The 27,582-nt window shown below is 39.9% G+C and overlaps 1 protein-coding gene across 3 annotated transcripts in view; it reads left to right on the plus strand.

Annotated features, from left to right (window-relative positions):
- nphp3 (nephronophthisis 3) overlaps nt 1-27,582 on the plus strand; it is a 157,289-nt gene that overhangs the window by 52,430 nt on the left and 77,277 nt on the right. For all 3 annotated transcript variants that reach the window (XM_072283766.1, XM_072283764.1, XM_072283765.1), the window contains exons 6-14: nt 988-1,121; nt 2,716-2,876; nt 6,584-6,740; nt 10,099-10,173; nt 10,285-10,464; nt 20,389-20,492; nt 21,693-21,807; nt 23,959-24,102; nt 26,619-26,716. In XM_072283766.1, the coding sequence (XP_072139867.1) occupies nt 988-1,121; nt 2,716-2,876; nt 6,584-6,740; nt 10,099-10,173; nt 10,285-10,464; nt 20,389-20,492; nt 21,693-21,807; nt 23,959-24,102; nt 26,619-26,716 (1,168 nt within the window). The remainder of the gene's footprint in view (nt 1-987; nt 1,122-2,715; nt 2,877-6,583; nt 6,741-10,098; nt 10,174-10,284; nt 10,465-20,388; nt 20,493-21,692; nt 21,808-23,958; nt 24,103-26,618; nt 26,717-27,582) is intronic.

Here is a 27,582-nt window from a genome sequence, read left to right on the forward strand (position 1 = left end):
CCATTTCAATTGACTTTCCATTCCCATACCAACATGTCTGTACTGCGACAATGAGGCCAAACTGAGGTTGGAGGAGCAACACCTCATGCTGTATCTGGGTAGACTTCATCCTGGTGGCATGAGCATCAATTTCTCTCGCTTCCACTAAGCACTCCCTGCTGTTTTCCACCCCCCCTCTGCCCTACAACCCTTTTTTCCATTTGCCATTGTAGTTATCCTTTCATCCTTCCCCTCACCCTCACCCCTTGGCCATTTCTGGTTATTTATTTTATTTTAACGATACAGCCATGAAGCAGGCCCTTCAATGCACACCGTCCCAACGATCCCATAACCCTGATTTAACCCTAACCTAATCACGGGACAATTTACAATGACCAGTTAACTTACCCGATATGTTTTTGGACTGTGGGAGGAAACTGGAGCTCCTCGGGAAAACCCATGCGTTCCTCAGGGAAGACGTGCAGAGAAGAGACTCCTTCCAGAACGGTGCTGTAATTGAACTCTGAATTCTGGAACACTCCCAGTTGTAGTAGTATTGCGCTAACTGTTATGCTACTGTGGTGCCCACCTCCTTCCCTTTATTCCATGGTTCACTATCCTCTCCTATTAGATTCCTCTTTCTTAAGCCTTTTAGCTCTTCTGCCTATTACCTTCCAGGTTCTCACATCAACCCTCCCTTTCGCTTACCCACCCATCTTCCCCCTCACCTGGCCTCATCTAACCACATACCAGCTGTACCCCTCCTCTCCCCTCCCCTCCCCTCCCCCACCACCTTATTCTGGCTTCTGCTGCCTTCCTATCCAGTCACCATAAGGGTCTCGCACCGAAATGTCGACTGTTTATTTCCCTCCATAGATGCTGCCTGACCTGAGTTCCTCCAGCATTGTGTGTATGTTGCACAAAATTTCCAACATCTGCAGCATTTCTTGTCTGTGATGTGTAATGTTGTGTGTGAATAATTTGTTTCATTGGGTTGGCGCTATCCAGATGATTGGGATGCTGCTGTTGCAAGTTTGCTACAAGTCACACCATTTCTTCCTCGCACCCTTTGGAGCAATACAGTGCGTTGTTATCTTATGAATACTGCAGAGACACAGTTGGAAGTCGACATTTTTCTCCATGTAAGTTGGTATTTACTTGTGATTAGTTATTGTTGATGGCTGTGTGGGTGGGAGGGACGAGGGAGAGTGGAGAGTGTGGTTGCTGGCCAGTGATGCATAAGGTGATACTGGACACTATTGTTTCTGACTTCATCTGGTGACTGGATAGATAAGATGACGTTAGTGTTAACGTCAGTTTCAGGGAAATAAAAATATGCATATAGAGCAGCTTAGGTCAATTTGCTTAAACGTCAGTTTGGGAAAGTGCAGAGTATGGACAATAGATGGAGAGAAGACAGGATTCACCCACATTGGAACAATTACAACATGTTATCACTTGACTGAGTCTATACATTGGTGTTTGAAGGTAAAGTAGCAGCTGTGTGACAAGTAACGTGATAATCAGCTGATAATCTCTTTAAAGGTATTTGTTGAGGGATAAATATTGGCAAGGATACAAAGATACCTTCCCTGTTCTTCAATATAATACCTTGAGTTCCTTTGTGTCTCACTATAGAGCAGATGGAACTTTGGTTAAACAGCTCATCCAAATAGCACAACTGTCAGCTTAGTAGTCTCTTGCATATCAGTTGAGACTTTTGTGTTCGAGTTTCGGAAGTGAAGTGCATTCTACAGTGCCTTGAAAAGGTGTTCAGCCCCCTCAACTATTTTCACATTTTACTGTCTCATTCTTTAAATTTAAAATATATTGAAGTAGGATTTTTTGAGCTAATCTACAAAACAATGTGCATCATGTCAAATCAAAAGAAAAATTCCAAAACATGTCAACAATTCACTTTATAAAAAACAAAATCATGACCGAAAAGTGTTCATCCTCTTTGTAAATACTGTGTTAACTTTTCTTAAGTGCAATATCATCAGAACCATCATCATCATCAGCCATATGATGTGGGCGATCTTGACCATGATCGTTCTTGGCAAATTTTTCTACAGAAGTAGCTTGTATTGCTGCCTTCTGGGCAGTGTCTTTACAAGATAGGTGACCTCAGCCATGATCAATACTCTTCAGATATTGTCTGCCTGGCGTCAGTGGTTGCATTACCAGGACTTGTGATATGCACCAGCTGCTCATATAACCATCCACCATCTGCTCCCATGGCTTCATGTGACCCTGATTGTGCCGGGGGGGGGGGGGGGGGGGTGCTAAGCAGGTGGTCTGACCTAGGCAGCGTGGCTATGGTTTCATATTATTTTTTCAATTTTTCATGATAGACTGCACTGAGCTTTGATACCTTTGAGATGGCCTTTCCCAGATTTGTGCAGTTAAATTGATCAAAATCCCTGGATGTAATATTCATCAAAATGAATAGAAGGTTGGGAGGGGTGAATACTTTTTACAAGGCACTGTATTTAATTTGCAATGGCCTTCAGTTATTAAATTTTTTGTATGTTACAGGCTTTTGCGGTCACAGAACACTTCAGCAGATAGCTTGTTTAGTGTCCCCAGAGGTAAAGCAGCAATGATCACAGTATTATTTCTGGACTGGATTCTGCCTCATTCATTGATGAAGTTTACATTCCCTCAAATGAATGCTACAAATGTACTGTTACCCAAAGTTATGATTTCTACTATAATGTTTTCTGTTGCTTATAGGAATACTTACCAAAGCTGCAAACTATTTGTGAGAGTCTTGGGCACTTTTTTCTCATAGTGCATTTCCCAGTGAGGATCTCAGACGAATGTATAATTGAGAGGAGGTGGGAAATTGAGAAAAGTTCCTTGTTTCTTTTCTTCCTGGCTGCTGCTTTGCCCAGGTAAGGGCATTTCTATAACTGAAATAATTAGAAATTGTTTGCTCAGCTTATTCATATCAAATTTCTCTTGTAATAATCCACATATGTAAAGGTTATATTGAAATAACAGGAATTTGGCATGAATGCTTTCCACATATATTTGAAAACCTGCTAATAGTAATTTGTACTAAAACTTCAGACTCTAAGGTAAAACTTTGTATTCCTATAATTTCCTGTTTTGTCATTATTTCTCACATTTTTAAAAATCTATTCAGCTTTTGGCATTTACAATTTACATTGCTGACAATCTTCCCAGCCTGCTAGTCTGCAGTAGTCTACTGTGTTGCAAGCATTGCTGAGATTGCTTTCTGATAGTGCAGTGATGCATTTCTAATTTCCAAAACGTGTTAAAATAAAAATTTAAAAATTGCATTGCTTGATTTTCTCTCATCTCTTTTAATGCCTTTATTAACATATGATTTGATTAACGTTCTCTCAAAAATGTGGGCCTGGACTTGATGTTGTTGCCCCAAGTTCTGATTCAGTGAGATCTACTTGGACTGTGTAATCAAACTGCTTTACTGATTTTCCAGTTGACATTGTCCATATCAAGGGTTCTTAACCTGGGGTCTGAACTTGGATGGGAAAAAATTTACATCTTTATTTTTACTAACCTCTGACTGAAATTTAGCATTTCCTTCAATGATGAATGTAAGCAACCAAGCACCTGTGACTTTAACACCTGTCCGATTAGCACTACTTGTGACTTTTTCACCAATTGAAGTCTCAGATATTTGCATATCACATTGCAGTTGTTACAAATATCTCAAAATATTGTCTATAACGCACTCATCACTGCTTTGAAATTACAGTAGTAATAAGCCACAGATCCACTGCATGATCAGTCTTCCTGTCTGCAAATGCTCGTGCGATGTAGCTGGCCAACTTTCAGGCAGCACTGCACCTGGTGTTGTTCAGTCACCAAACAGTTAAGTCGTGTTCTCACATTTGTGACCCAGACATATATGCTGCTCTCCATTATTCCCTATCTAAAATTGTTTGTTGATCAATGCATAGAAAGAGGTGAGTAGTTTTTATTGTTTAAGTTTTGCAAAACTGGACAGTTCAGATGAGAATTCTTAACTCTGCAAGGCCACACGGTTTTTTTGTAATATAGATAGGTGTGTGTGCTGTGAGTGTAGCGCAGTCAAGTTCTGACGTTTGGGATGTCTGTTGAAGTGTGTTATTTAAAGTAATGTCTTATTGTTGCTAACAGATTGCGAAGTCATACAGTGTTGTAAGTTTTGTGAGTAGCAGAGGTTCTTTTTTTTGTTTTTCCCTTCATACTTCCTGGCAAGAAAAACTTCATACTCTTTGTGCATATGGAGCTCCTGTGGTGTTTGGTAATACATCTGGTTTTGTTACTTTAGCGAGAAAAGAAGCTCCTCACATCATCGTCACTCATTTTTTTTTACACAGACAAGCTTTGGCAACATAGACTTTTCCAACAACGCTGAAAGAAGTTTGTCAACAGCTGTAAAAGTCATCAACTTTATTAGAAGCAGGTCTCTGAAAAAACACATTTCTAAAAGACTTTGTCAAATGGGTACAGAATATGAAGTGTTTCTCTACCACTCAGAAGTTCATTGGCTTTCAAGAGGACGAGTTTTGAAGTGCTTGTTCGAAGTAAGGACAGAAGTTCCACTTTTTCTTGAAAGAAAAAGAAAACCCATTCTCATCCATGGGTTGGCTGACCTGGCAGATATTTGTAACCGTGTGAATGAATTAAATCTTTCAATGCAAGGTCCTGGGGTCAGCACTATGGATGCTACTGAAAAGTTTCAAGCTTTCTTGACTAAGCTGCTGACATGGAAGAAGAGAGTACAGGCCAACATCTTTGTGAACTTTCAAATGTCAGAGAAAGTGCTTGACCAAGATGATGTTGAGACACAAAATTCGCTGTCAGTTTCTTTGAAGGGAGACTTCAGTGAACACATGGAAACACTTCAGAACTCTTTCAAAAGTTACTTCCATCTTGATGGCATTAAAATTGAGCCATAGATCTGCAATTCTGGTATAAGCTGTATCAAAGATGTTGATCGAGCTAAAGATAAACTCATTGATCTTGGGACAAAAAGCTGACTATAATTGGAGTTTAATTCAAAAAGGCAAGGAGAATTCCTGTGTTCCTTGAGAGGAGCCTATCCTCACCGTGTAAAGTGAGCTGTGGAAGCTTTAATTCCATTTGCAACAGCGTACCTTTGTGAATCAGGATTTTCAACACTTGTAATGATCAGAACTAAAAGCTGAAACTGACTGGATGTCCGATGTGATGTGTGTGTTGCTTTGTCAAAGACCACCCCACAGGGTCGTGTTCTTTTTCAAGCAAAGCAACACCAGCCTTTCAAAAGACTTGCCTATATTTTAAATGTATAGGTTTTTATTATTTAAAACATTAATAAAAAATGCATGTATTACCATATCGCAAATTTGTTTATTTAAATATTTTGATAATTGTATTTCAATATAATTGGTTTCTTTTGTAATCCTGTGTATTTTATTTCATATATTTAAATACATTATTCTGAGAAGGGGTCCATAGGCTTCACCGGATTGACAAAGGGGTCCATGGCATAAAAATGGTTAAGACCCCCTGATCTATATTGATGGAATAGTCATCTACAATTTCATGTACATTTTGGTTAATAGCGTATTTAAAAATGGCAATATAATTGCATATAGTCCAAAAATGTTGTTATGTTTATGAATATTTTACATTAATATTTTCTTTCAAATGATGTTTGGGTATGAGTATGCATACTCCATGGTGGTCTAAGGATGGTAGTGTTGATGTAGGGTTGGTCAGTGAATTCAGTAAGTGTTTAGCTTTTTTAAAAAGGCGTACCATTTGATTTTTGAAATCAGTTAATTTATCTTAAATGTAGATGATAGAAGAAATCATTATGAAGTATGATTTAACTATGTCCCTTCTAGATACAAATTTTTACTACAAATACAGTATATACAAGTAAATTTAATACCATAAACTAGAGGCTAGTGTGCTTTAATCTAGTTATCCCTTGCTCGGTGAGACTTCCTCTGGAAGATTATATTTGGTCCATGTTCCTATGGCTTTGTTTTTATTTGCTATATGCACTCCACCAAAGCAATTGAGGTGAACTCCAGTTTTGTTTGAGATTTGGAATTTCCTGCCTTTTTCTCTTGTGCATGCAACTTTCATAGAACCAATGAATTGAGAAATATTCTAGAGCTTCTATTCACACAGGTCTGATAGGATTTTTTAAGGTAGTTTAGTTTGGGCCATTTGTTTGCCTTTAGAAAATAATAAAGAAATATGTCATGGAAATTGCAACTTAAAGCAAACTGGGTTTGTGTGTTTTTTTTCTTGTTCAGCACTGTCTATAATATTTAGAAGGGAAGAGAGAATATGTGGTGGAGTAGAACCAGGCAAAAATGAAAGATATTTGCATAGTCTTCATGTGCTAAGAACAAATTTACTTCTTTCATTTTAATTGCAACCCTGCTTCAAAGCAGAAAATATTGGAAGTACTTAGCAGTTTAGGTAGCATCAATATTATGAACCTGAACTGCTAACTGTTTCTCCCTTCTGACTTAGAGCGCTCAACCATGTTCTGTTTTCATATTTGCTACACCCTACAGAATTTTGCCTTTTGAGTTGTGACCTTGCCTTATTCTGTTTATGTAAGGTGTATCGAAGAGGACTGTGAAGAATGTTTCCTGAGGAATGGCGAGACCAGACCTTTGGTAATTTATCACAGACTGGTGGAGACTGGTGACAATTCAGCGCATGCACACCAATTGATCAGCAAAGTTTCTGATGCAAACCATTCCCAAAGAGCAAAGGTAGTATATGGAATCAGAAGAATCTTACTGTTCATTCTACACTTCTGTTTAGAAAATTCCTTGCAGAGTGTAATTTTCAGTTTTCCTATTGCATTTGTTTCTTTCGGGCACTCAACTGTTATGCATTTTGAGGGAAAAGCCAAATTGACAAAGCACTCGTGTGAGTTTAACAACCCAAACCCAAGCACCTTGCATCTGTAATTTTAATGTTCAGACTCCATCATTTTAATTAACTAAATGGAGGTCATTCCACTGATTGGTTATGTTGGCTCTAAGGATTCCCCAGGTTTTCCTTGTAATATATCAGCTATCACATGCCTGTTAACTTCACCCTGATTCTCCTATCACCCAACTACACTAGCAGTAATTTATAGTGGCTAATTAGCCTACCATCCTGCAAATGTTTGGGATGTAGAGGAAGCTGGAAAATCTGGTTGTAGCCCATATAGTCATGGAGAACCAGCCAACTCCACACAGACATGACTATAGGTCAGGACCAAACCAGGTCAGGCTGCTGGAGCCATAAGGTAATAGCACTAACTCCTCATAAAATTCAGTGGCAGTGCACCAACTGCTTGCTTATCCCGGCAATTACTGACTACAAATACTGGTATCTGAAGCAATGAACAAAATACTGGAGGAACTTGCTGTGGGAAATCTGTCCACTGAGCTAGTGCCAGGTTAGATTTGCCATTTGCTCGGCAACTAGGTGGAGACAGGTTAAATTCCAGCTTTTATATTGCCGCTGAGACTTAATCATTAATGCATGTATTTAATTATCATTAATAAGTGTTTTAATTAATGTCAAAATTTTTAAATGTTTTATAACATTTTAAAACTTTTTAATAGTATGATTTATTTTATATTCAATTTGTTTTGAGTATTTGTAAATATCAGAATATGATAACAATGCCATTCTTGGGGTGGGATTTGGTGTTTCCACCATGAATACCTTGCACTGCTTTGGTCTTCACCAATGAGAGACCAAGTCTGTTGTAGGTATGTGTGTTTGCTTTTCACCATAATGGCCCAGGTCCATTCCTTGGGAACATCTCATGTATACCACAGCTGTACAGTTTTGCACTTTAAAAATTATGGATTTAATTCTTAGTAGTCGTTACTACTGCACATATGATTTGTTTGTCTAACATTTAAACAATTGTGTTTTGATGCAGCTTGGATGTACTCACGGTATGCATTTTCTTTACAAATATATGTCTGTGTAATTATCACTTCATGCAAATTAATGAGATAAAGGGATTATAGCTCTGGAAATGTTTGATCTGAAAATTCTTCAATTATTTAGTGATAATTATTTAGTCTGAGGCTAAAGCAGCTGTTATGGGGCCCCGGCTGATTCCTGTATATAAGTTAATTCAAGATGTGGTCATCAAGCATTAAACGCAAAGAGTGGAATTGTGGTCAACACCCATATCTAAACATCCTTATGCACTTGTATCAAAAAGCAGAAACCGTACAGTTCGTGAAGGAACAAGAAGTCAGCTATTTCAAACGTGTTTCATTTTGTGTTTCCGTCTCTGCTTCACCAGTCATCATTTGTACGTGTGCAACACACATCAAAGTTGCTGGTGAACGCAGCAGGTCAGGCAGCATCTCCGGGAAGAGGTACAGTCGACGTTTCAGGCCGAGACCCTTCATCAGGTCCTGACAAAGGGTCTCGGCCTGAAACGTCGACTGTACCTCTTCCTGGAGATGCTGCCTGACCTGCTGCGTTCACCAGCAACTTTGATGTGTGTTGCTTGAATTTCCAGCATCTGCAGAATTCCTGTTGTTTGCATTTGTATGTGTGGTTTTCTTTCTTAACTTGATTCCTTTTTGACGAGCCTACTATCTTGCAGGCTTTGTAAACTTTAACTTACCCATAACCTTATGTTTCTTTACTATCTTGCTCTTGTTCTGAACCTGCATTAGGGCCTGAACCTTCAACCCCTCCAATATAAAGGTGATCTTGTGTGCAAGCCCTGTTATCACTAGCTCCCATCTGATAGCCACACCCAGTTCTACAAAGTTTGTACCTGTCCTGGACTCTTTGTATCTCTAATAATGCAGACTTCCTTGTGCCTCCTCTGCTCCACTATTAGTCAGGACTAGAATTACTTAGGCCCCATATAAAATATTCCCCAGATCTCGCTTCCCCCTTGAAGTAAAGCCCTCGTAATATCTCCTCTTTAAACTTGTTTGCCTGTACCGTGCACTTCTGTGAAACATAGTGAGAAGGTATCTTCAAGGCAGAGGCTGAGGGGAGACCTGACAGAAGTCAGTAAAATTCGGAGAAGCGCAGATATGCAGCTGGTGCCTTATTTTCAATGTTGAATTGTCGGATACTAGAGGGCATGTATTTAAGGTCAGAGGGGATAGGTTTGTTTACACGTATAGTGTTGGGTGCTTGGAGTGCACTGCCATAGATAATGGTGGACACAGATACAATAGAGGCATTTTATGGACACGTGAATAAGCAGAGATGGGAGGATGAACCCATGAACACTACTACCTCACTATTCCTCTCTTACACTATTTTTAATTACAGCTTATAGTAATTTTTAAAAACTTGCACTGTACTGTTGCCACAAAACAACGCATTTCACGACTAATATCAGTGGTGATATGGACCTTGCACAGGCAGAAGGGGTCATTAGCTTAGTTTGTCACTACTTTATGGAACAGAGTGCTTGGTCGTGTGCTGTGCTATTCTATGTATGTACAAAAACATCCAATTTGCTTCCTAATGAATAGTGATAACATAACAAATCTCTGGGACTTGACTATTGACTGGCAAATATTGTCTTATCAGATCATCATTAGTCCCTCCAACTCTCAATATTAAAAAAATGAGTGAAATATAGTTTAGAAACTGAACTTCTGAAATGCCAGATAAAGCTGAAGTACTTGCCCAGCGTCTGGGTAAGGCCAGTAGGTTGAAGGATTAACTTTTTGTTTATTCACGGATGCTGTCTGATTTTTAAGCTAAACATGCTTCAAAATTTTCATTGTAATTTCTGAAAAGCTGTTGAAAGTCCAAATGGGCACTCTTGGAATTGTCAGTTAAAGCATGGAGATCTTTGGCCTATGGACTTCAATTGCTTTAATATCAGAGTGCATTAAGATAGTCTAATTCACCAGGCTCTGCAAGGATACTTATGCTATTCTTTTTGAAAGCAATGATTGAATCTGCAGGTTGTTTTAGCAAACAGATAAATGGTTCTTTTACCAAGCCACCAAAAATTTCTCCTCTGATCTCTCGTCCTTTTAGCAATGGGAGTAGTTTCTGTTATTATTTTGTCTTGACTTGTTATCTTGAAGATTTCTATCAAATCTCTATTCACTGTTTATTTATTAGATCATTGAGCATGATGGAAATGCCGAGGAGGGGGCAAAAAAAGCATTTTCCCAAATAGAAAAGATCATCAAACAGGTAATGTAAGACTTGAATTCATATTTATATTTTAATTGTGATTTGGACATCATCTTGGATTTCACAGCAACAGGAAAGAACATTAGTAAAAGCCCTTAACCTTTGGTTTAGGAATTGCTGGGTTGGGAAAGCACAGATCTTGAAAACAAAGATTCTGGAATTGAAGATGATTCCCCTAATTGGGAAAAGGAGGACTTTGGAGATGCAATATGGGACATGCATGAAGAGCAGGAACAGTTGGAAGCTTTTCAGGCTGCAATTGGATCAACCTGTGAACTGGGATTTGAGAAGGTATGCATTAGTTTATGCTCTCAACCATTCTTTTAAAAAGCACCATAATCGTCGCAGTGAAACACAAATACATGGGTAATATTTCAGTGTTGAATTCAGTAGCAGAGTGCAACAGAAGTGTGCATCATCCTCACAGACACAACAAAACGGCAGATTTGAAAGGGAATAGGTAAATCATATAGCAGGTTGGAATGAGTTTCTACTGTACAGCATAACGCATTGCAAAGGACAAAAAGCATTGATGTGAATGTCTTTGCTTGTACATTGGTATCAACCATGTAGTACAAAAAATAATGTAACTTGGTCATTACATCACAGAAGAAGGCTATTAAACCCACCAGTCTGTTCTGGTTCCAAGCAAAGCAGTTCCCTGCCTCCTTGCAGCTTCAGTAATGTGGGTTTAATCCTGATCTCAGGTGCTATCTCTGAACTTGGCTCTTCCTCCCTATCATCACATTTGTTTCCTTTGGGTGCTCAGGTAGATCGGTTATTTAGCCACTAAAATGTAGGTGAATTGTGGGATCCAGAGGGAGCTGATGTGAATGTAATAAGAAAAGGATTTTGTCCTGATGAAGGGTTTTGGACCGAGACAGTCGACTGTTTACTAATTTCCACAGATGCTGCCTGATCTGCTGAGTTCCTCCAGCATTTTGTGTGGCAGATATAATGGGTTACTTGCCCGATAAACTACTTGGTTTTACTTTGACAGCATGCCTTTACCATACTACAATGTGTTGTTGCAATCTTCTTTTCAGTGAGTCATTTCATTGAGCATAGGATATCGGTTTCTTTCATAAATTGAATCTAATTTCCAACCTAGGTGAAGAAGCATGATATTTATATTAATGTCTCTGCCGAGGTTGCAATTGATGTAACATCTGTTTAAATCACAGTTGAGTGCCAAATGTTTGAAGAATTTACATCATCATTTGTGTCTACAGTAAAACTCCAATAATCTGCTATTCAGCTGTTTGGAAACCTCTGTTTTGGTATCTGGAACACTAGTTCAACAGATTCTGATTGCTAGGTTCCCTGTAAATCAGGGGTTCCCATCCTTTTTTATGCCTTAGACCAATACAGGTGTCCCCTGCTTTTCGAACATTCGCTTTACGACACCTCGCTGTTACGAAAGACCTACATTAGTTACCTGTTTTCGCTAACAGAAGGTGTTTTCACTGTTATGAAAAAAGGCAGCGCACGAAAAAAGGCAGTGTGCGCCCCGAGCAGCCAAGCTGCTCCCCCTGGAACTGCATTCTAGCCGGCATTGCTTAAACACGTGCCTGTGAGCATCTGTGCTTTATGTCGATTTATTTTGAGCATCTGTTTGCAAGATGAGTTCTAAGGTATCGGAAAAGCCTAAAAGAACTCGTAAGGGTGTTACACTTAGCGTAAAACTAGACATAATTAAGCGTTTCGATCATGGTGAATGAAGTAAGGACAAAGTGAGTTTGGCTTGTGGAAGCTGACGAAGATGATGTTGAAGAGGTTTTGGCATCCCATGACCAAGAACTGGTAGATGAAGAGCTGATGCAATTGGAAGAGGAAAGGATAACAATCGAAACCAAATGCAGTAGCAAACGGACCAGAAGTGAAGTTGTCCAGGAACTGAACGTGAAGCAACTGTGTGAGATTTTCGCTGCAATCGACAACACTGCGATGATTGCAGAAAAGTATGACTTTAATTTTGAAAGGGTACGTAGCTTTAGGGCAAATTTGCAGGATGATTTGAGTGCTTACAAAGAACTTTATGATAGAAAAATGCGCGAGGACAAGCAGTCAAGCTTACTGTAGTCTTTCAAGCCTTCCGCATCAGCCACAGCAAACGACGAACCTCAACCTTCGACATTGAGGCAGGCAGACATAGAAGAAGATGAGCTGCCTGCCCTGATGGAAACAGATGATGATGAGATGACACCCCAGCGTCCCACCACCCCAACCTCCGATGACTCAGCCTAACACACCATCATCAGTGTGCTCGCTGTCTTCCCGATCCAGTAAGTGATACTACACTGTACATACATTATTTCTACTTTACATAGGCTGTGTATTTATCATATCATTCCTGCTTTTACTATATTTTATCTTTTGGGTCTGGGAACGCTCAAAAAATTTTCCCATATTAATAAATGGTAATTGCTTCTTCACCTTACGACATTTCGGCTTACGAACCGTTTCATAGGAATGCTCTACCTTCGGATAGCGGGGGAAGACTGTACCATGAAGCAAGGGATTTGTGGATCCCATGTTGGGATCCTCTGCTCTAAGTACACTGGACTCAGCTTTGTGTGCTGCCTTTAAATACACTGGGGAATTGAGTCTGCATGGTCTGGGTGTGCTAGGGTCCAATGGGAAACCAATTATACTTTGTAATATTTTTTAAAAAGTGAATGAAATGTGCATTGGAATGCCTGTTGGAACTCGTCTCCTCATAACTTGGGCCCTTAAGTCCAGCAACATCCTTGTGAATCTTTTCTGCATCTTCTCCAGCTAAATTGCATTCCTCCGATAGTTTTGGAACCAGAACTGCACAATGTACTCCAAGTGCTATATTGACAACATTGTATATCATTGTAACATGACATCTGGACTTTTATACACAATACCCTATGTGATGAAGGCAAGTATACCATATGACTTCACCATCCTGACCACCTGTGTCACAAAATATGTAATATGTACCTGTATCCCTGGGTCTCTGTTCTATAACACTCTAATTTACTAAGCAGGTTCTTGCCAGTTTAACTTCCCAAAATGCAGCACTTTACACTTGTTTGAGTTAAATTCCATCTGCTGTTCCTTGACTCACTTTCTCAGTTAATCTGGATCCTCTCTACTATCATCTGCTATCCTCCTGCCATAAATCCTCTTGGTCATATTTTTAAAAAATGTGATCAAATTCATGAGAGAGAATTTCCTGCTCAGAAAGCGATGTTGACCTTCCCTAATTACTTGTCTCCTTTCCAAATCCCATCCCTCCGAATTGGATTCAGTTACTTTCCTGCCACTGTTGTTTGATTCACAGGCCTGCAGATCCCTGACTTTTCCTTGCAGCTCTTAAATAAAATCCCATCATGTCGTGTTGTAACAAGGCTTGTTTGGCGTGCCAACAGCTGACGTCACTCAGGTGTGACGTGGCAGCACTAGCAGAGGCCGCCAGACGTCAGTTGTGGCTCAGCGCTTGTACTGGTTACACGTGCATTTGCTGTTCGCTGATATTTTGTGTTCACTGTTGACTTTGTCTGGTGAAAATGTGTGATCAGTTAATTGCTGGCCTTGAACAACGTGCATTTATCAGTGAGCAAGAGATTATGGCAGTTTACTCAGTTAAAGAGAGATTGCTTAGACATAAACCTATGTTAATGAGACAGACTACACTTGAAGAAGTCTTTAAAAACACCGTCTGTCGTAATGCTGCTTCCTAACTTGAGAATCTTGTTCCTGGCCCATCAGGTACCTGTAGAGTATTTAGCTTTGTTTGCCAAACGTAATGCAACTTAACTAGAGGTACTTGTACGTATTTAGCTTAGTTTGAACCTGTATATATCCTAGAGTATTTACGTTCTACATTTATTCCAATCAGTCATTTACCATGTGTTTGATTTGGTTCGTTTGAAGCTGTACACTTTTATGTTTTATTGAATTTTTTGGAACTCATGCTCTGTTTGTCTGTTTGTGACCTCCAGTTAGTGCAAACGGTGTGTTACAGCGGCACCTTTTTTTGGCTAAATCAAATTAATATGCGCGAACTTACAGAAGGCAGGCAAAATTCAGGGTTATATATTCGTATAAAATTGCTCATTCGCCAAAAATCAACAGGCTGGCTTTCGTCCGCGATCCGATCCGCCATCATGGAAATCGGGACGCAACAGCCCGACGCATGCGCACGGCCAGTCTCAGCAGCGACACCTACCGGAGCAAAAGGGCAGGGCAGCTGTAATTCAAGGGGTCACATTCTGTTGATCACCATGAGCATGTGCAGGATTGGGACAGATCTAACTGCCACCCATCAATAAGAGATAATTAAATCTTATTGTAATGACGTACTTTGAGACACCCATAAAACCCTTTGCTGCAGTCAAAGGACAGCAGTGACTATATCACGTCCATTTAGGACAGCGCCAACCACATCATCAAGAATAATTAGCATCCTTTGGTGTTAGTGCTTCGTAGCTTCTATCCAGCATTAGGGTAAAAAAAAATGGGCAGCTTAATTATGCCGTGTGGAAAGGGAAGGGAGACAATGTGGTTGAGATGACGCCAAACGTCGTCGGGAATCGGCAAGGAGAGGGAGAGAATAAGAATCGGATGAGGCCAGGGCCGCACGACTCCAGGATCAAAGAGTCAGGACAGAAAAAGATGAGAGAAGAAGAGATGGAGGAGGAGAGGCATGCACGTCTCCAGGATCAGAGACAAACTACAAACAGCAGAAGAGATGAAGAGACAGGGGATGAAAGGACTGCACGACTCCAGAATGAAAACGAGAGGCACGAGGGTGGCAGATAAACCAGAAATTATGCCATCAAAAGTGTCCTTTGTTAAACGAGGGGGCGCTAAATATACTTTGCTATGCCTCATTTTTCTTTAATAAACTGAGGTTTTCTACTTCAGTTTCCAAAGCAAAGCGATACCAATAGCATTCAGGAAAATTTAATGTTCATTCTGGTCACATCAGACTGCACTACCCTTCTCTCAAAGGGTGCCCTAACGGGTCACCCCCTTGTCTAGTAACAACTATTTACATAGCATTTACATTGTATTAGGCATTATACATAATCTGGAGCTGATTTAAAGTATATGGGAGGTAGTGTGTAGGTCCAGAGCTCCCCTAGGTCCTAAAGTCCACCCACACTGAGACAGGTTAATTATCAATATAATTATCAATTTTCTGAATTCCAAAATGCAACTGGCCCCAAGGATTTTGGATAAGGGATTGTGGACCTGTATATGTCTTTCAGAATAAAAGGTAAAGTAACAAGCGTAGGGAACCTTGGTTTTCAAGAGCTTTTGAGGCCCTGGTTAAGAGATGCATAGCAGATATAGGCAAGCAGGAACAAATGAGGTGCTTATGGAATATAAGAAATGTAAGAGAACACTTGAAGAAATCAGAAAGGCTCAAAGGCGTGAATTTGTCGAACAGAAAATGTGAAGGAGAACCCTAAGGGATTCTACAGATAGGTGAACAGCAACAGGCTTGCAAAGGACACAACTGGTCCTCTGGAAGATCAGAATGGTAATCCATGTGTGGAGCCAAAACAGATGGGGGAGATCTTAAGTGAATTATTTACATCTGTATTTACTCAGGAAACAGAAGCAGAGTCTATAGAAGTGAGGCAAAGCAGCATCAGCTTCATGGACTCTGTGCAGATTACAGAGGATGAGGTGTTTGCTACCTTGAGGCAAATCAAGGAGGATAAATTCCTAGGGCCTGAGAAATGGATCCTATGGGAGGTGTGCAGAAAATGCTGGGTCCCTAACAGAGATATTTAAGTCATCCGTAGTGACAGAGGAGGTACCAGAGGATTGGAGGATAGCCAGTGTTGTTCTGTTTTTTTTTAAAAAAAGGCTGTAAACAGAAACCAGGAAATTATAGGCCAGTGAGTCTGACATCAGTTGTGGGAAGGTTGTCGGAAGGTATTCTAAAGGTCATGGCTTTGTGCGTGGTAGATCATGTCTAAGCAATCTTAGAGTTTTGAGGAAGTTACCAGGAAAGTTGATTAAGACAAGGCAATGGATGTTGTCTCCATGGACTTCAATAAGACATTTAATAAGGTCCTGCATAGGAGGCTGGTCAAGAAGGTTCAGTCACTCAGCACTCAGGATGAGGTGGTAAATTGGATTAGGCATTGGCTTTGTGGGAGAAGCCAGAGAGTGGTACTAGATGGTTTCCTCTCTGACTGGAAGACTGTGATTAGTGGCATGCCACAGGGACCGGTGCTGGGTCCTTTGTTATTTGTCATCTGTATCAATGATCTGTATGATAATGTGCTTAACTGGATTGGCAAATTAGCAGATGACGCCATGATTAGGGGTGTGGTGGACAGTGAGGAAGGCAATCGTGGCTTGCAGAGGGATCTGCATCACCTGGAAAAATAGGCTGAAACAGGGCAGATGGAATTTAATGCAGACAAGTGCAGGGTTTTGTACTTTGGTAGGACCAGCCTGGATAGGTCTTACACTAAACAGTAGGCCACTGAGGAGTGTAGTAGAACAAAGTGATCTGGGAATACAGGTCCATAATTTGTCAAAAGTGGCGTCACCATTAGATAGGGTTCATAAGTGAGGGCTGTAAAGAAAGCTTTTGGCACATTGGCCTTCATAAGTCAATGTATTGAGTACAGAAGATGGGGTGTTCTGTTGAAGGTGTACAAGATATTGCTGAGGCCCAGTTTGGAGTATTGTGTGTAGTTTTGGTTACCTACCTACAGGAAAGATGTAAACAAGGTTGGAAGAGTACAGAGAAAATTTAATATAAGGATGTTGTCGGGTCTGGAGGACCTGAATGTAAGGAAAGGTCGAATAGATTGTATTCTTTAGAACATAGAAGATTGAGAGGAGATTTGAAAGATGTATTCAAAATTATGAGGGGGATTATTGATCCCAAAGGAAGTCACAGTGTCAAGCATTACAAGTGTACAAATATTAGAAGAAAAGTAGGAATAAAAAATAAGTTACCTCAAACAGTCGAACATCACTTTCCTGGTTATGGGTGGACTTGTTATAGAGCCTGATAGCCAAGGGTAAGAATGACCTCATATAGCACTCTATGGAGCAGAGCTGTTGTCTTGGTCTGTTACTCAAATTGCAAGGTGGCATGGACCGGGTAAGAAACATTGTCCAGAATTGCCAGGATTTTCTGTAGGGTCCTTTGTTCTACCACAGCCTCCAGTGTGTCCAATTTGACTCCGATAAATGAGCCAGCCGCTCTAATCAGTTTATTGAGCCCATTGGTATTACCCGTGTTGATGCGATTGCCCCAGCACACCACCGCATAGATTGTACTGGCGACAACAGACTGGTAGAACGTGTGAAGCAGAGGCCTGCATACTCCAAAGGACCTCAGTCTCCTCAGGAAGTAGAGGCAACTCTGGCCTTTCTTGTACACAGAATTTGTTTCAGTGCTCCACGCAAGTCTGTTATCCAGGTATTTGTAGGGTTCACCATATCCACCCCCTCACCATCAATGGTAACAGGAGCAGTGCAGGCTTTCTCTACTGAGGTTGGGTGGGCTAAAGATGAAAGGGGAACATGAGGGGAAACTTCAGAGGGTCAGGAGACTGTGAAATGAACTGCCAGCACAAGTGGTGCACGCGAGCTTGATTTCAACATTTAAGGGAACTTTGTGAAATGCCATGGTGAAGATTTTTACTGCTATGCTATAGTATTTCATTTTAGCAGTCTTGTAAGAGCAGTCTGTTCTGCTTTCAGCCTGTCTGGGTTTCAGCTGAGATGAGGGGCTTTGTTGTTCAACTTAGGAATGTGTCAGCCAATCACGATGGTGGAATTGGGAGAAGGTTCTGGAGAATGCTGGTTAGGGAGGTTTTTATGAGGGATACTGGTGTGGGTGATGGTCTTTTTGGTGGGAGCTGGGAGAAGACAGGAGGGAAGATGGCTGAGGATGTCATCCCTTCAGCACAAGGTGCTTTGTGCAGATGAATGGCTTCAAGTAGGAAAGACCAGTTCAAGGGGAATTTCAAACAACATTTGGAAGGTGGTGTGTGCTTTCACGCAGACCGAGGCTCCAGTGAGTGAGTTAAAGACAACTGCAAGATGGCTTCCAACTTGTGTGCACATTTGACTGTTTAATTGTGATGGACGCTTTTGTTTTTTTCTTTCTTTTCTTTAATAACTGTCTGGTTAAGTTAATATTCTTAAATATACTTCCTTTATAATTGTATGCAGTGTACGGTCTGTTATTTCTCACCAATGGCAATTGCAGGGGGCAGTAGATCACACAGCATTCACACAATCCGGTGTCATGGGTTTGATGGGACCAAAGTTGTATTGCCCTAGATGTACGGAGTCTGAGAAAAGATGGTTTCCTCGACACAGAGTCCAGTGGCTGTTAGCGAGGGGCTGACAAGCTGCATTTCCAGAGATGTCCAGTACAAAGGGGTTTCATTTGGATTGGTACATGGATAATAGGGGTATGGAGGGTTATGGTCCCGGTACAGGTTGATGGGAATAGGCAGTTTAAATGGTTTCTGCTTGGACTAGATGGACCGACAGCCCGTTTCTGTATTGTACTTCTCTGACTCTATGAACTCTGCAGATCAGGCAGTACCTATAGAAATGAATAAACAGGTGGTGTTTTGGGCCAAGACCCTTCTTCAGAATATACAGAAACTTGAAATCCCGTATCTCCATGTTCAAGGGCAGCTTCAATCCTGCTGTTGTAAGACTATTGAAAGGTCTTCTACTGTAATAAGATGGACTCTTGATTGTCTGTTTGCACTGCACTTTCTCTGTAACTATAACATCTTATTCTGCATTCTGTTATTGCTCATTGTTTTAATGGATGGACAGTATGCAAGACAAGTTTTTCATTAGACTTCAGTACATGACAATAATATAACTTTTTTTTCCTGACCAGAGCCTCAATATCCCTCATGAACCTGGGTTCCCTAATTCTTTTGGCCTTGCCCTTCGCTCCAACTTGCTGGCTGTGAACTCTCCCTATCGCTCTTTTAAAAAAAAGTGGCCCACTTGATTGATGTCCTTTTACTGCAACCAGCCTCTCTCAGTCAACCTTTGCACGTTGCTGTCTATTGGCTTCAAAATTGATCTAGCCCCAATATTGACTTTGTCTTGCACTCTGAATATTCTGAAATCATTCTCATTCCCAATTGTGTTAACAGCTGGCATTTGTTCTGTGTTAATTTTTTAGTTGTTTGCCATCTTATTTGCCGTCATTTTGATCATCCAGGGAGCTCTGGATTTAATTTGCCTGCCCTTTTTCATTAGAATATACATGAACCATATTGTATATTTGCACTATAAGCCTCTTTTTGATCTTCCTGTGCTCTCTCTGTCCAGATCTAAATCTATGATTCTTTTACAATGCTGCATCCTGATGGTCTCTCTTAAGTCTTCAAGAACATTGATTGCAGATGTATGGTTCCCACTTGGCTCAAAAATGGTCAGAATGCTCTGCAAATCCGAAGTACCACACATTCTTTTGCATTATCCTTGTTTTTTGTACTCACCAACATGTGGCATTGGGAATAATCTAGACTTCCTCATCTCTTCCATCTATTCCATTGGTGCGAATGTACAGTATATCCCAGTGTTGGGCTCATTCCCATCTCCCAGAGAATGGTTCTATCTATAATGTTCAACATTTGCTTTGGATCCTCCGAAGTAGTCCCTTCTTCCAGACCGCACTCCTTCAGCAAAGGTACTTCCACCAGTTTGGTATACAGGGTAGCTGCAAGTGCAGCCTGCACCTCGGAGGATTACTTTCCAGTATATGGTTACTGCTACTATTATTCTTATTAAAGTCCTCTTTGTTTGTTTGTTTGGATTTAAATTCACTAGCTGCTGTAATGGGATTTGATCTTGTCTGCCTGGATCAATAGGTAAGGCAGGCCTCTGGATCAGTAATTTAACAACTGGACAACCATGTTGTAATATTGAAATATAATCCAGTAGAATCTGTGCACACGTTTTCTTGTTATTTATTGCTTACTTAATATTTACTTCTAATTTCATTACTTATTTTCTGTATATTAAAGAAATTGTGCGGCTCTCTTGTAAGTTTATTTGTGGTGAGTGTTTATATTTCATTCATTCTGTTCAGCTTGAAGTTTTAATGTAACATGGTTTGCATCTGCTGTACATATAAACTTTTTAAGTAGTTTTTATAAATAGATTTGTTAACTGATGTTCTTTCAATGTATTGTAACTTCTTTTGATATCTACCTTTAGTATTATGAGCGTCTGAATGATCTGGTAACAGCTCCTGCACCTATACCTCCACTTCTTGTATCCGGTGGTCCAGGCTCCGGAAAATCCCTTTTGCTCTCTAAATGGTAGGTTCTTACTTCAACACTGTTGTGATATTTTAAATTCTTTTGTATCCTATTAGTCATCTGGAATTCTGTATTCAAGCTATTCTAAACTTATTTTACTGTAAGGGTAGAAAGGACTACAGAATTGAAAAGGGAAGTTTTTAATGATTGATTAATTTTTCCTTTAGTTGAGCTGATTTATTTTGAAATACTAATAGTTCTGAACACAGATGAAAAGAATAAATTAGTAGCATCCATTTTACCAATTGTACAGTTATTCCCTGACACTCAAAGCCTCTCAATAAAAGACATCTCCCGTTTATGTTGTATTGATAATTAGTACATAATTAGGATTGCTGTCAGCTGTTATGCCCTTTATTTACAAAATGAAACTTTGAAAGAGACATGATCAATAGCACAATATAAGTTGATGGGGTGGCAAAAAATTGTATGGCATTTGTCTTTATCAGTCAGGGCATTGCTTATCCAAGATGGGAAATCATGTTGTAGCCAAACCAAATGTTGGTTAATTCATATTTAAAGTGTTGTGTGCGGTTCTGTTTGTTGCATTACAGGTTGGAAGTGGAGGCGTGGAGAGGGTGCAGAATGTTGCCTGGATTAGTGATTTAGCTATTTGGAAAGGTTGGGAAAAGTTGGATTGTTTTCTCTTTTGGAGGCTGAGGGGCAACCTGATTGAAGTATATAAAATTATAAGAGGCATCTAAAGGGTCGTCTTTTCCCCAGGGTGGATATGATACGCTCTAGAAGGCGTAGGTTTTAAGGTGAGAAGATGAAATTCTAAAGGAGAATGATGAGAGTGACAGTTGCCTGGATATAGGTACTGGACTCAGACACAATAGCAACATTAAGGTCCGTGTATCAGATGTAGTGTTGGACAGGGGATGGAGGGATTTCAACCTTGTATGGGTAGATGAAGCATCAGATTCTGAATGGTCTATGAACACCTCACTGTTCCTCTTTTGAGCTATTTATTTACTTATTCAAACTTACAATAATTTTTTGCTGTGTACTGTACTGCTATGACAAAACAACAAATTTCATAACATATGTCAGTGATAATAAACTTGATTCTGACTAGGTTTAAATTGCTATCATGGTTGGCAGTGACATCATGGGTCAAAGTGCCTGTTCCTGTCCTGTGTATGTTCTAATTCTGAGCTTTGCATTTTCATTAAATTTTTTCTTTTTTTATTTTTAAAGGATTGAACATCAACAAAAATGTTCCCCAAGCACTTTAATTTTGTATCATTTTGTGGGAAGACCTTTATCCACCAGTTCTGAACCGGCATTAATAATTAAAAGACTCACTGTGAAGGTAGAGAATTGAATCTACAGTATCTGTAAGACGCTTGAGAAATGGAAGGCAATAATTTTTAATTGTTAAGCAATATTAGAAATTACTAGCAATACTTGGGTCTCTGACCTGAAATGTTATTTTTTTCTCTTCTAATAGATGTGGTCTGACTTGCTGTGTAGTTCTGGTATTGTGTTTTTGCTTCAGATTTCTAGCATCTACAATATCTTCATTTTCAATCATTTCTAATTGTAATTGGGTTTGATGATGAATTCCAATGGATCTTATGTAAATATTTTGCATTAGAAGATGGTTTCTGTTGTTAATCAATCTTAATTTGGGAATATACAGCTGTAAATTGCAAGAGAGGGGAAAACTGGCATTTGTCAGTCTTGATCAAAATTACTTCCTTTAACATTGATCTCCAGAGCATTGAGGAAAACAAATGTACTGCAATATTTTGTGTTCATCCTTTTAAAAAGATTCATTGTGAATGTCCCTCTCAGTCGCTAGTATATCTTGTGTAGAGGTGCTCTCTGTTTATCACTGGTTCCTGAAAATAATGTCAGCTTTGTGTTGTTTTGAGAACTCGCCTTTGATTGTGACCACAGCAATATTCGTCACCAGTAAAAATGAAAGGGAAAATGTTACAGCAGAAATCAGAAATCATTAATGTTGCATCATGTTCCCCATACCACCGCAGCATTTTTACATTGAATCTTGAAAATGACATGACACAGGGTGCCATTCAGCCCATTTTGGTTGAAAAGAGATACCCAGACTAATTCCACCTTCCATAGTCCTGCAGGTCTTAGATTCCTAAATAGGCATACAAATACTCCCTTAAAGTGCTGAGGATTTCTGCCTGCACTATCTTTTCATGCAGCAAATTGCATGCCTTTCCATTTCTCTTGAGTTGAACGTTTTTCCTCGGCTTTCCACTTATCCTTCCACCAACTCGCATTTATGCTGTTCTATTTTTGCGATCACTGTAAGGTATTTGTATGGAAGCTGCTATCTCCACCTTCATTTATCTGCATAGTTCTCCCTGGCCCAGAGATTTCTCATTGTTGACCAGCTCAAAAGGGAGCCGACTACAACGCATCCAATGGGAAATGAGAGATATTCGCATCTAGGCGACCTGTCCCAGCAATGACCATACATAGCGACAGGTGTGTAAAAAGGGCCTGAAAGATAACTGGGGACCCGAGTCACCTCAACCACAAACTGTTCCAGCTACTACCATTTGGGAAATGGTACCGCAGCATTAAAGCCAGGACCAACAGGTGGACAGCTTTTTCCACCAGCTCATCAGACTGATTAATTCATGCTGATACAGTTGTATTTCTAAGCTATATTGACTAATCTGTTGTACATACTGTTTATTACAAATTACTATAAATGGCACATTGCACATTTAGACGGAGACATAACATAAAGATTTTTACTCATGTAAGTGAAGGATGTAAGGCAGTCAATTCAATTCAGTGCTATGCAGCCCTGAGCTTTCTATCTCAGCCCTTAGCAGTTGTTCTGCTTATCCTGGTCTGCTCAACATTAGTTTCATGGGCAGCCTCTTCACACTGAGCAATGGGGCCATTTGTGGCCTGATCATGCTAAGTTCCTGTCATTGTAGCACTGTCTGTATTGTATATAATGCTATCCCCCCCCCACAATCTCTGAGTTCATTTGTACACTTGTTCCTGGGAATATATCCTAAGAAAAATACTGACGATATTCACAGGCAGATTTCTCAGGATTGTTTTTATTTTGTCACAGGTGGGAGGCCATTTGGCCCATTGAGTCTGTGCTGGTTTTCCAAGTGATGCCAGTGATCTGATTCACTAATCCTGTTCTCCCCCACCTGATTCTCTGAAACTTTTTTACTTTCACACTGAATCTTTCAGTTAGTCCTGATGAAGGGTCCTGGCCCGAAATGTCGACTGTACCTCTTCCTATAGATGCTACTTGGCCTGTTGCGTTCACCAGCATTTTTTGTGTGTGCTGTTTGAATTTCCAGCATCTGTAGATTTCCTTGTGTCTGTGAATTGTATGCTCTCGGTTTTTTAGTAATTGGTTGATGAGAAGTGGTATGCTGTATGTACAGTTTCCAAGCTGCATCAATCTTGCTACATTTGCTGCTTAATAATGCATTTTCTCATCCATTTCCAGTTGTTGCAGCATTCCTGGTCCATGTCTACCCTTACACTGGATCCAAGTAAGTTACTGGAAGAGTTTCCTCGATGGTTGGAAAAATTATCTGCTCGCCACCAAGGCAGTATCATCATTATCATAGACTCCATTGACCAGATTGAGGTATGAATGTAATTAGAGGGCCACAATAATTTTGACAGTGAATGTAAGTAAAAAAAAATGCAGATGTTGGTTATCTGAAACAAAAGTGCAAAATGCTGGAAAAACTCAGCGAGTCTGGTGGCATGTAGAAAGAGGGAAAGTCAACATACTGTTCTGCTACCCTTCAGAACTGTGAAAGAGAGGGATGTTAGAATCAGAATCAGTTTATTACCACTGACATGAAATATGTTGTTAGTTTTCAGTAGGAGTAAAGCTACAGTAGGTACTGTATGTGTAGGTCAAATGTGATGGGGTAACTCAACAATAAAAGTTACCGGAACATTAACCTCATGGTCTGTGTAATAAGTTGCTACAGTAAGGTGGTGGGACCCAGCCAGCAGGATAGACAGCATCTGTGGGAAGAGAAGTAGTTAGTGCTCAGATAGGGACCCCTCAGAGCTGAGAAAGAGAAACCTGTTAATAAGATGTAGCAAAGGTGAGGGAGAGCACTGAGTGGAACAAAGAGAATTTCTGAGTGATCCTACGTTTCTGTGGTTAATGTTGTTCTGATACACTAAGGCACATCCGACAGGGTGTAAAGGTAAAATGATGGCAAGTAGAAAAAGCATCTTTGGAGGACAGAAATAAAGAGCATGTTGTCTAAAGTTGTAAAATTTAATATTGCGTCTTGAAGGCTACAATATGCCCAGAGAGGAGATGAGACATTTTTTCTGGAGCTTTTGTTGAGTCTCTGAAGAGTGCAGGAGGCCACACACAGACAGATCAGAGCAGAAACTGCAGCAGCTGAAGAACAAGATCACTCCGGCAGACCTTGTGTGGTTGCTTCTCAAATTCCATTTGATTACTTCAACGAAGAAGAGAACACATTGTGGACACCAAATGCAGTACACTAGCTAAGAAGAATGCTGGCCCTGGATAATGAGATTGGGTCTCTGGATAGTGAGAAGGAAAGTGGTTAAAGAACAGGTTTTGCACTTTCTGTATTTGCATAGGAAAATGACATACATGAGTGGTAGGTGGGGATGAAACAGCAGGCTAAGGAATAGCAAACGGAGTGATCACTTCAGAATGTTGGGAGGGGAGAGTGTCTGATAGTGGTCTCTTGGAGCTGGCAGTAATTATGAAAGATGATCTGTTGATTGCAGGGGTTAGTGGATTGGAAATGAAAGACTTGGGATATTGTCCTTGTTCTCTCCAGCAGCGAGAAGAGGTTACAGCAAAGCTGTGGGAAATAGATGAGATGCGGTCAAGGGCTGTGTCCACTGTAGACATAGAATAGTACAGCATTGGAATAGGTCCTTTGGTCCATCGAACATGATGCAAAATTAAACTAAATATCATCGGTCTGTATATCTGTATCCCTGAATATTCATGTGTCTATCTAACAGCTTCTTAAAAACCACTATAGTATCATCTTCCTTCACTTCTCCCCAACAACCCATTCTAGGCACTCTGTTTCAAAAAGGAAGCTTTAAACTTTCCCTCCATCACCTTAAGTGCATACCTTCTAGTATGTGAGTGTGAGAGATCTTTCTCTGTCTGATATATGTTACATATATTCTATACTGAAGGTTTTTTTTGTAATATCTTTATTTTTATATTGGTATATTTATTACCTTTTAAATCTGCTGTGCAATCTTAATACTAATAATTAGCTCCTTTGTAGGTGCCCTTTGGTAATAATGTGATAATTACTAAAGATTGCAATAAAGCTTTACCTCTTTACCTCTTGTGCTGTTTTCAGAATTCACCCATTCTAACTTGCCTCACTTGCAGTCTATGCTGTTTATTTCTCTGTCCTTTGTATCTCAACCAACAAATGAACGGTTTGCCTCATCACACACAAAGCTCCCAGATACCCCAATACCTTGCTGGTGTCAGGTCATACATCCTGCAATTTTTCGACAAAGGATACTGAAGGATAAACTCCAAGAATAAATCCAAGTAACTGGGCATAATGCCAACAGAATTTGACACAGGAGCATGGGTCCTGTCAGTATGATGAAAACAAAATATTTCAAGGCTTTACTCACAGGCTCTTTTGAAACTTCAAATCGAACTGTTTGCAATTTCAAACAGAGTGCATGCTTTAAACTAGATTGAGTCATTATCAGTACTGCACAGTCATGAAAATAGAAAAAAAAACTGGAACTCAGTGGCAGGCGGCATGTTTGGATAGAAAAGCAGATATTTCAGCTTGAAGTTCTTTACCAGAACTGGTACAATAAGATGGATTCCTGATCTTACAATCTACTTCATTATACCTTGCATCTCATTGTCTGCCTGTACTATACTTTCTCTGTAACTGTAACATGATATTCTGTATTTTGTTTGTTTTCGTTTGTACTACCTCAGTGCATTGTTATAACAAAGTGATCTGTGTTACAGCTTTTCACTGTACCTCAATACATGTGACAATAATAAGCCAGTCTACCAGTTTAATCTAGAGAGATGTGCATGTATTTTGTGAGCCAATACTTTATATTTGTAGCAACACTGTTTTTCTCTACTTTTAGCAAGCTGAGCGGCATATGAAGTGGTTAATTGATCCATTGCCTGTCAACGTGAGAGTGATTGTTTCTGTAAATGTGGAAACTTGTCCCCAAACCTGGAGGTTAGTAACAGTTTTGACAGTTTGTTTATATTGACATTTACAATACACATTCCATTGAAATCTTAATGTTAATGCACAATTTTAATTTTGCCTTCTGCAGCTATTGTTCCAGTAGACTAGCTAATGATTGTACTTATTCATGTGATGGAGGTGAGGAAATATTAGAAGTCCGTGGGCAGTCACGAAGAATAAGAGCAACCTGACTATAATGGTGCAGCAGCCTGAGTTGAATTGTAATCTCCAGTGCTGTCTGTGTGGAGTTTGTAAATTCTCCCTTTGACTGTATGGTTTCCCCTGGATATTCTGCTTTCTTCCCACAAATCAAAGATATACAGGCTGGTAGTTAAATTGTTAGAGGTTAAATCTGGCCTGGAGTTAATGTTAATGTGGGCAGAATGTAGGAATTTAGTGTAGGATGGATGAAAAAATGGGTGCTTGCTGATTGTGAAGACTTTGTGGAACAAATGGCCTATTTCTGTGCTGTATCCCTCAGACCATTTTATTCTTCCAACTGAACTCACAATGAAATAGCAGGAATGGGCCAATAGCCCCACCATTTTATATGATCATGGCTGGCCTCAACTCCTTTTCTTTGCCAATTCCACATAACCTGTAATTCAATGATCATACAAGTTTTTATCTGTCTTCACCGTGAATTTCGCTACTGATCTGGGCTCCACTGCCGTTCAAGAGAAGAAATTCTGTGCAGCCCAGTTTTAAATAACTGGCCCCCTATTTAGCACATTCTTTCTTCAAGTATTTAATGTGGGAATCTATTTGATTCCCTTTTATTTCTAAAGTTGTGGCCACCAAGTTCTCTTTCCATGCCCTGTATTTTTTTTTCTAGCTTAGAATCCATTTGGCGG

Source organism: Mobula birostris, chromosome 19 (genome assembly GCF_030028105.1).
Source record: "Mobula birostris isolate sMobBir1 chromosome 19, sMobBir1.hap1, whole genome shotgun sequence".
Classification (NCBI taxonomy): domain Eukaryota; kingdom Metazoa; phylum Chordata; class Chondrichthyes; order Myliobatiformes; family Myliobatidae; genus Mobula; species Mobula birostris.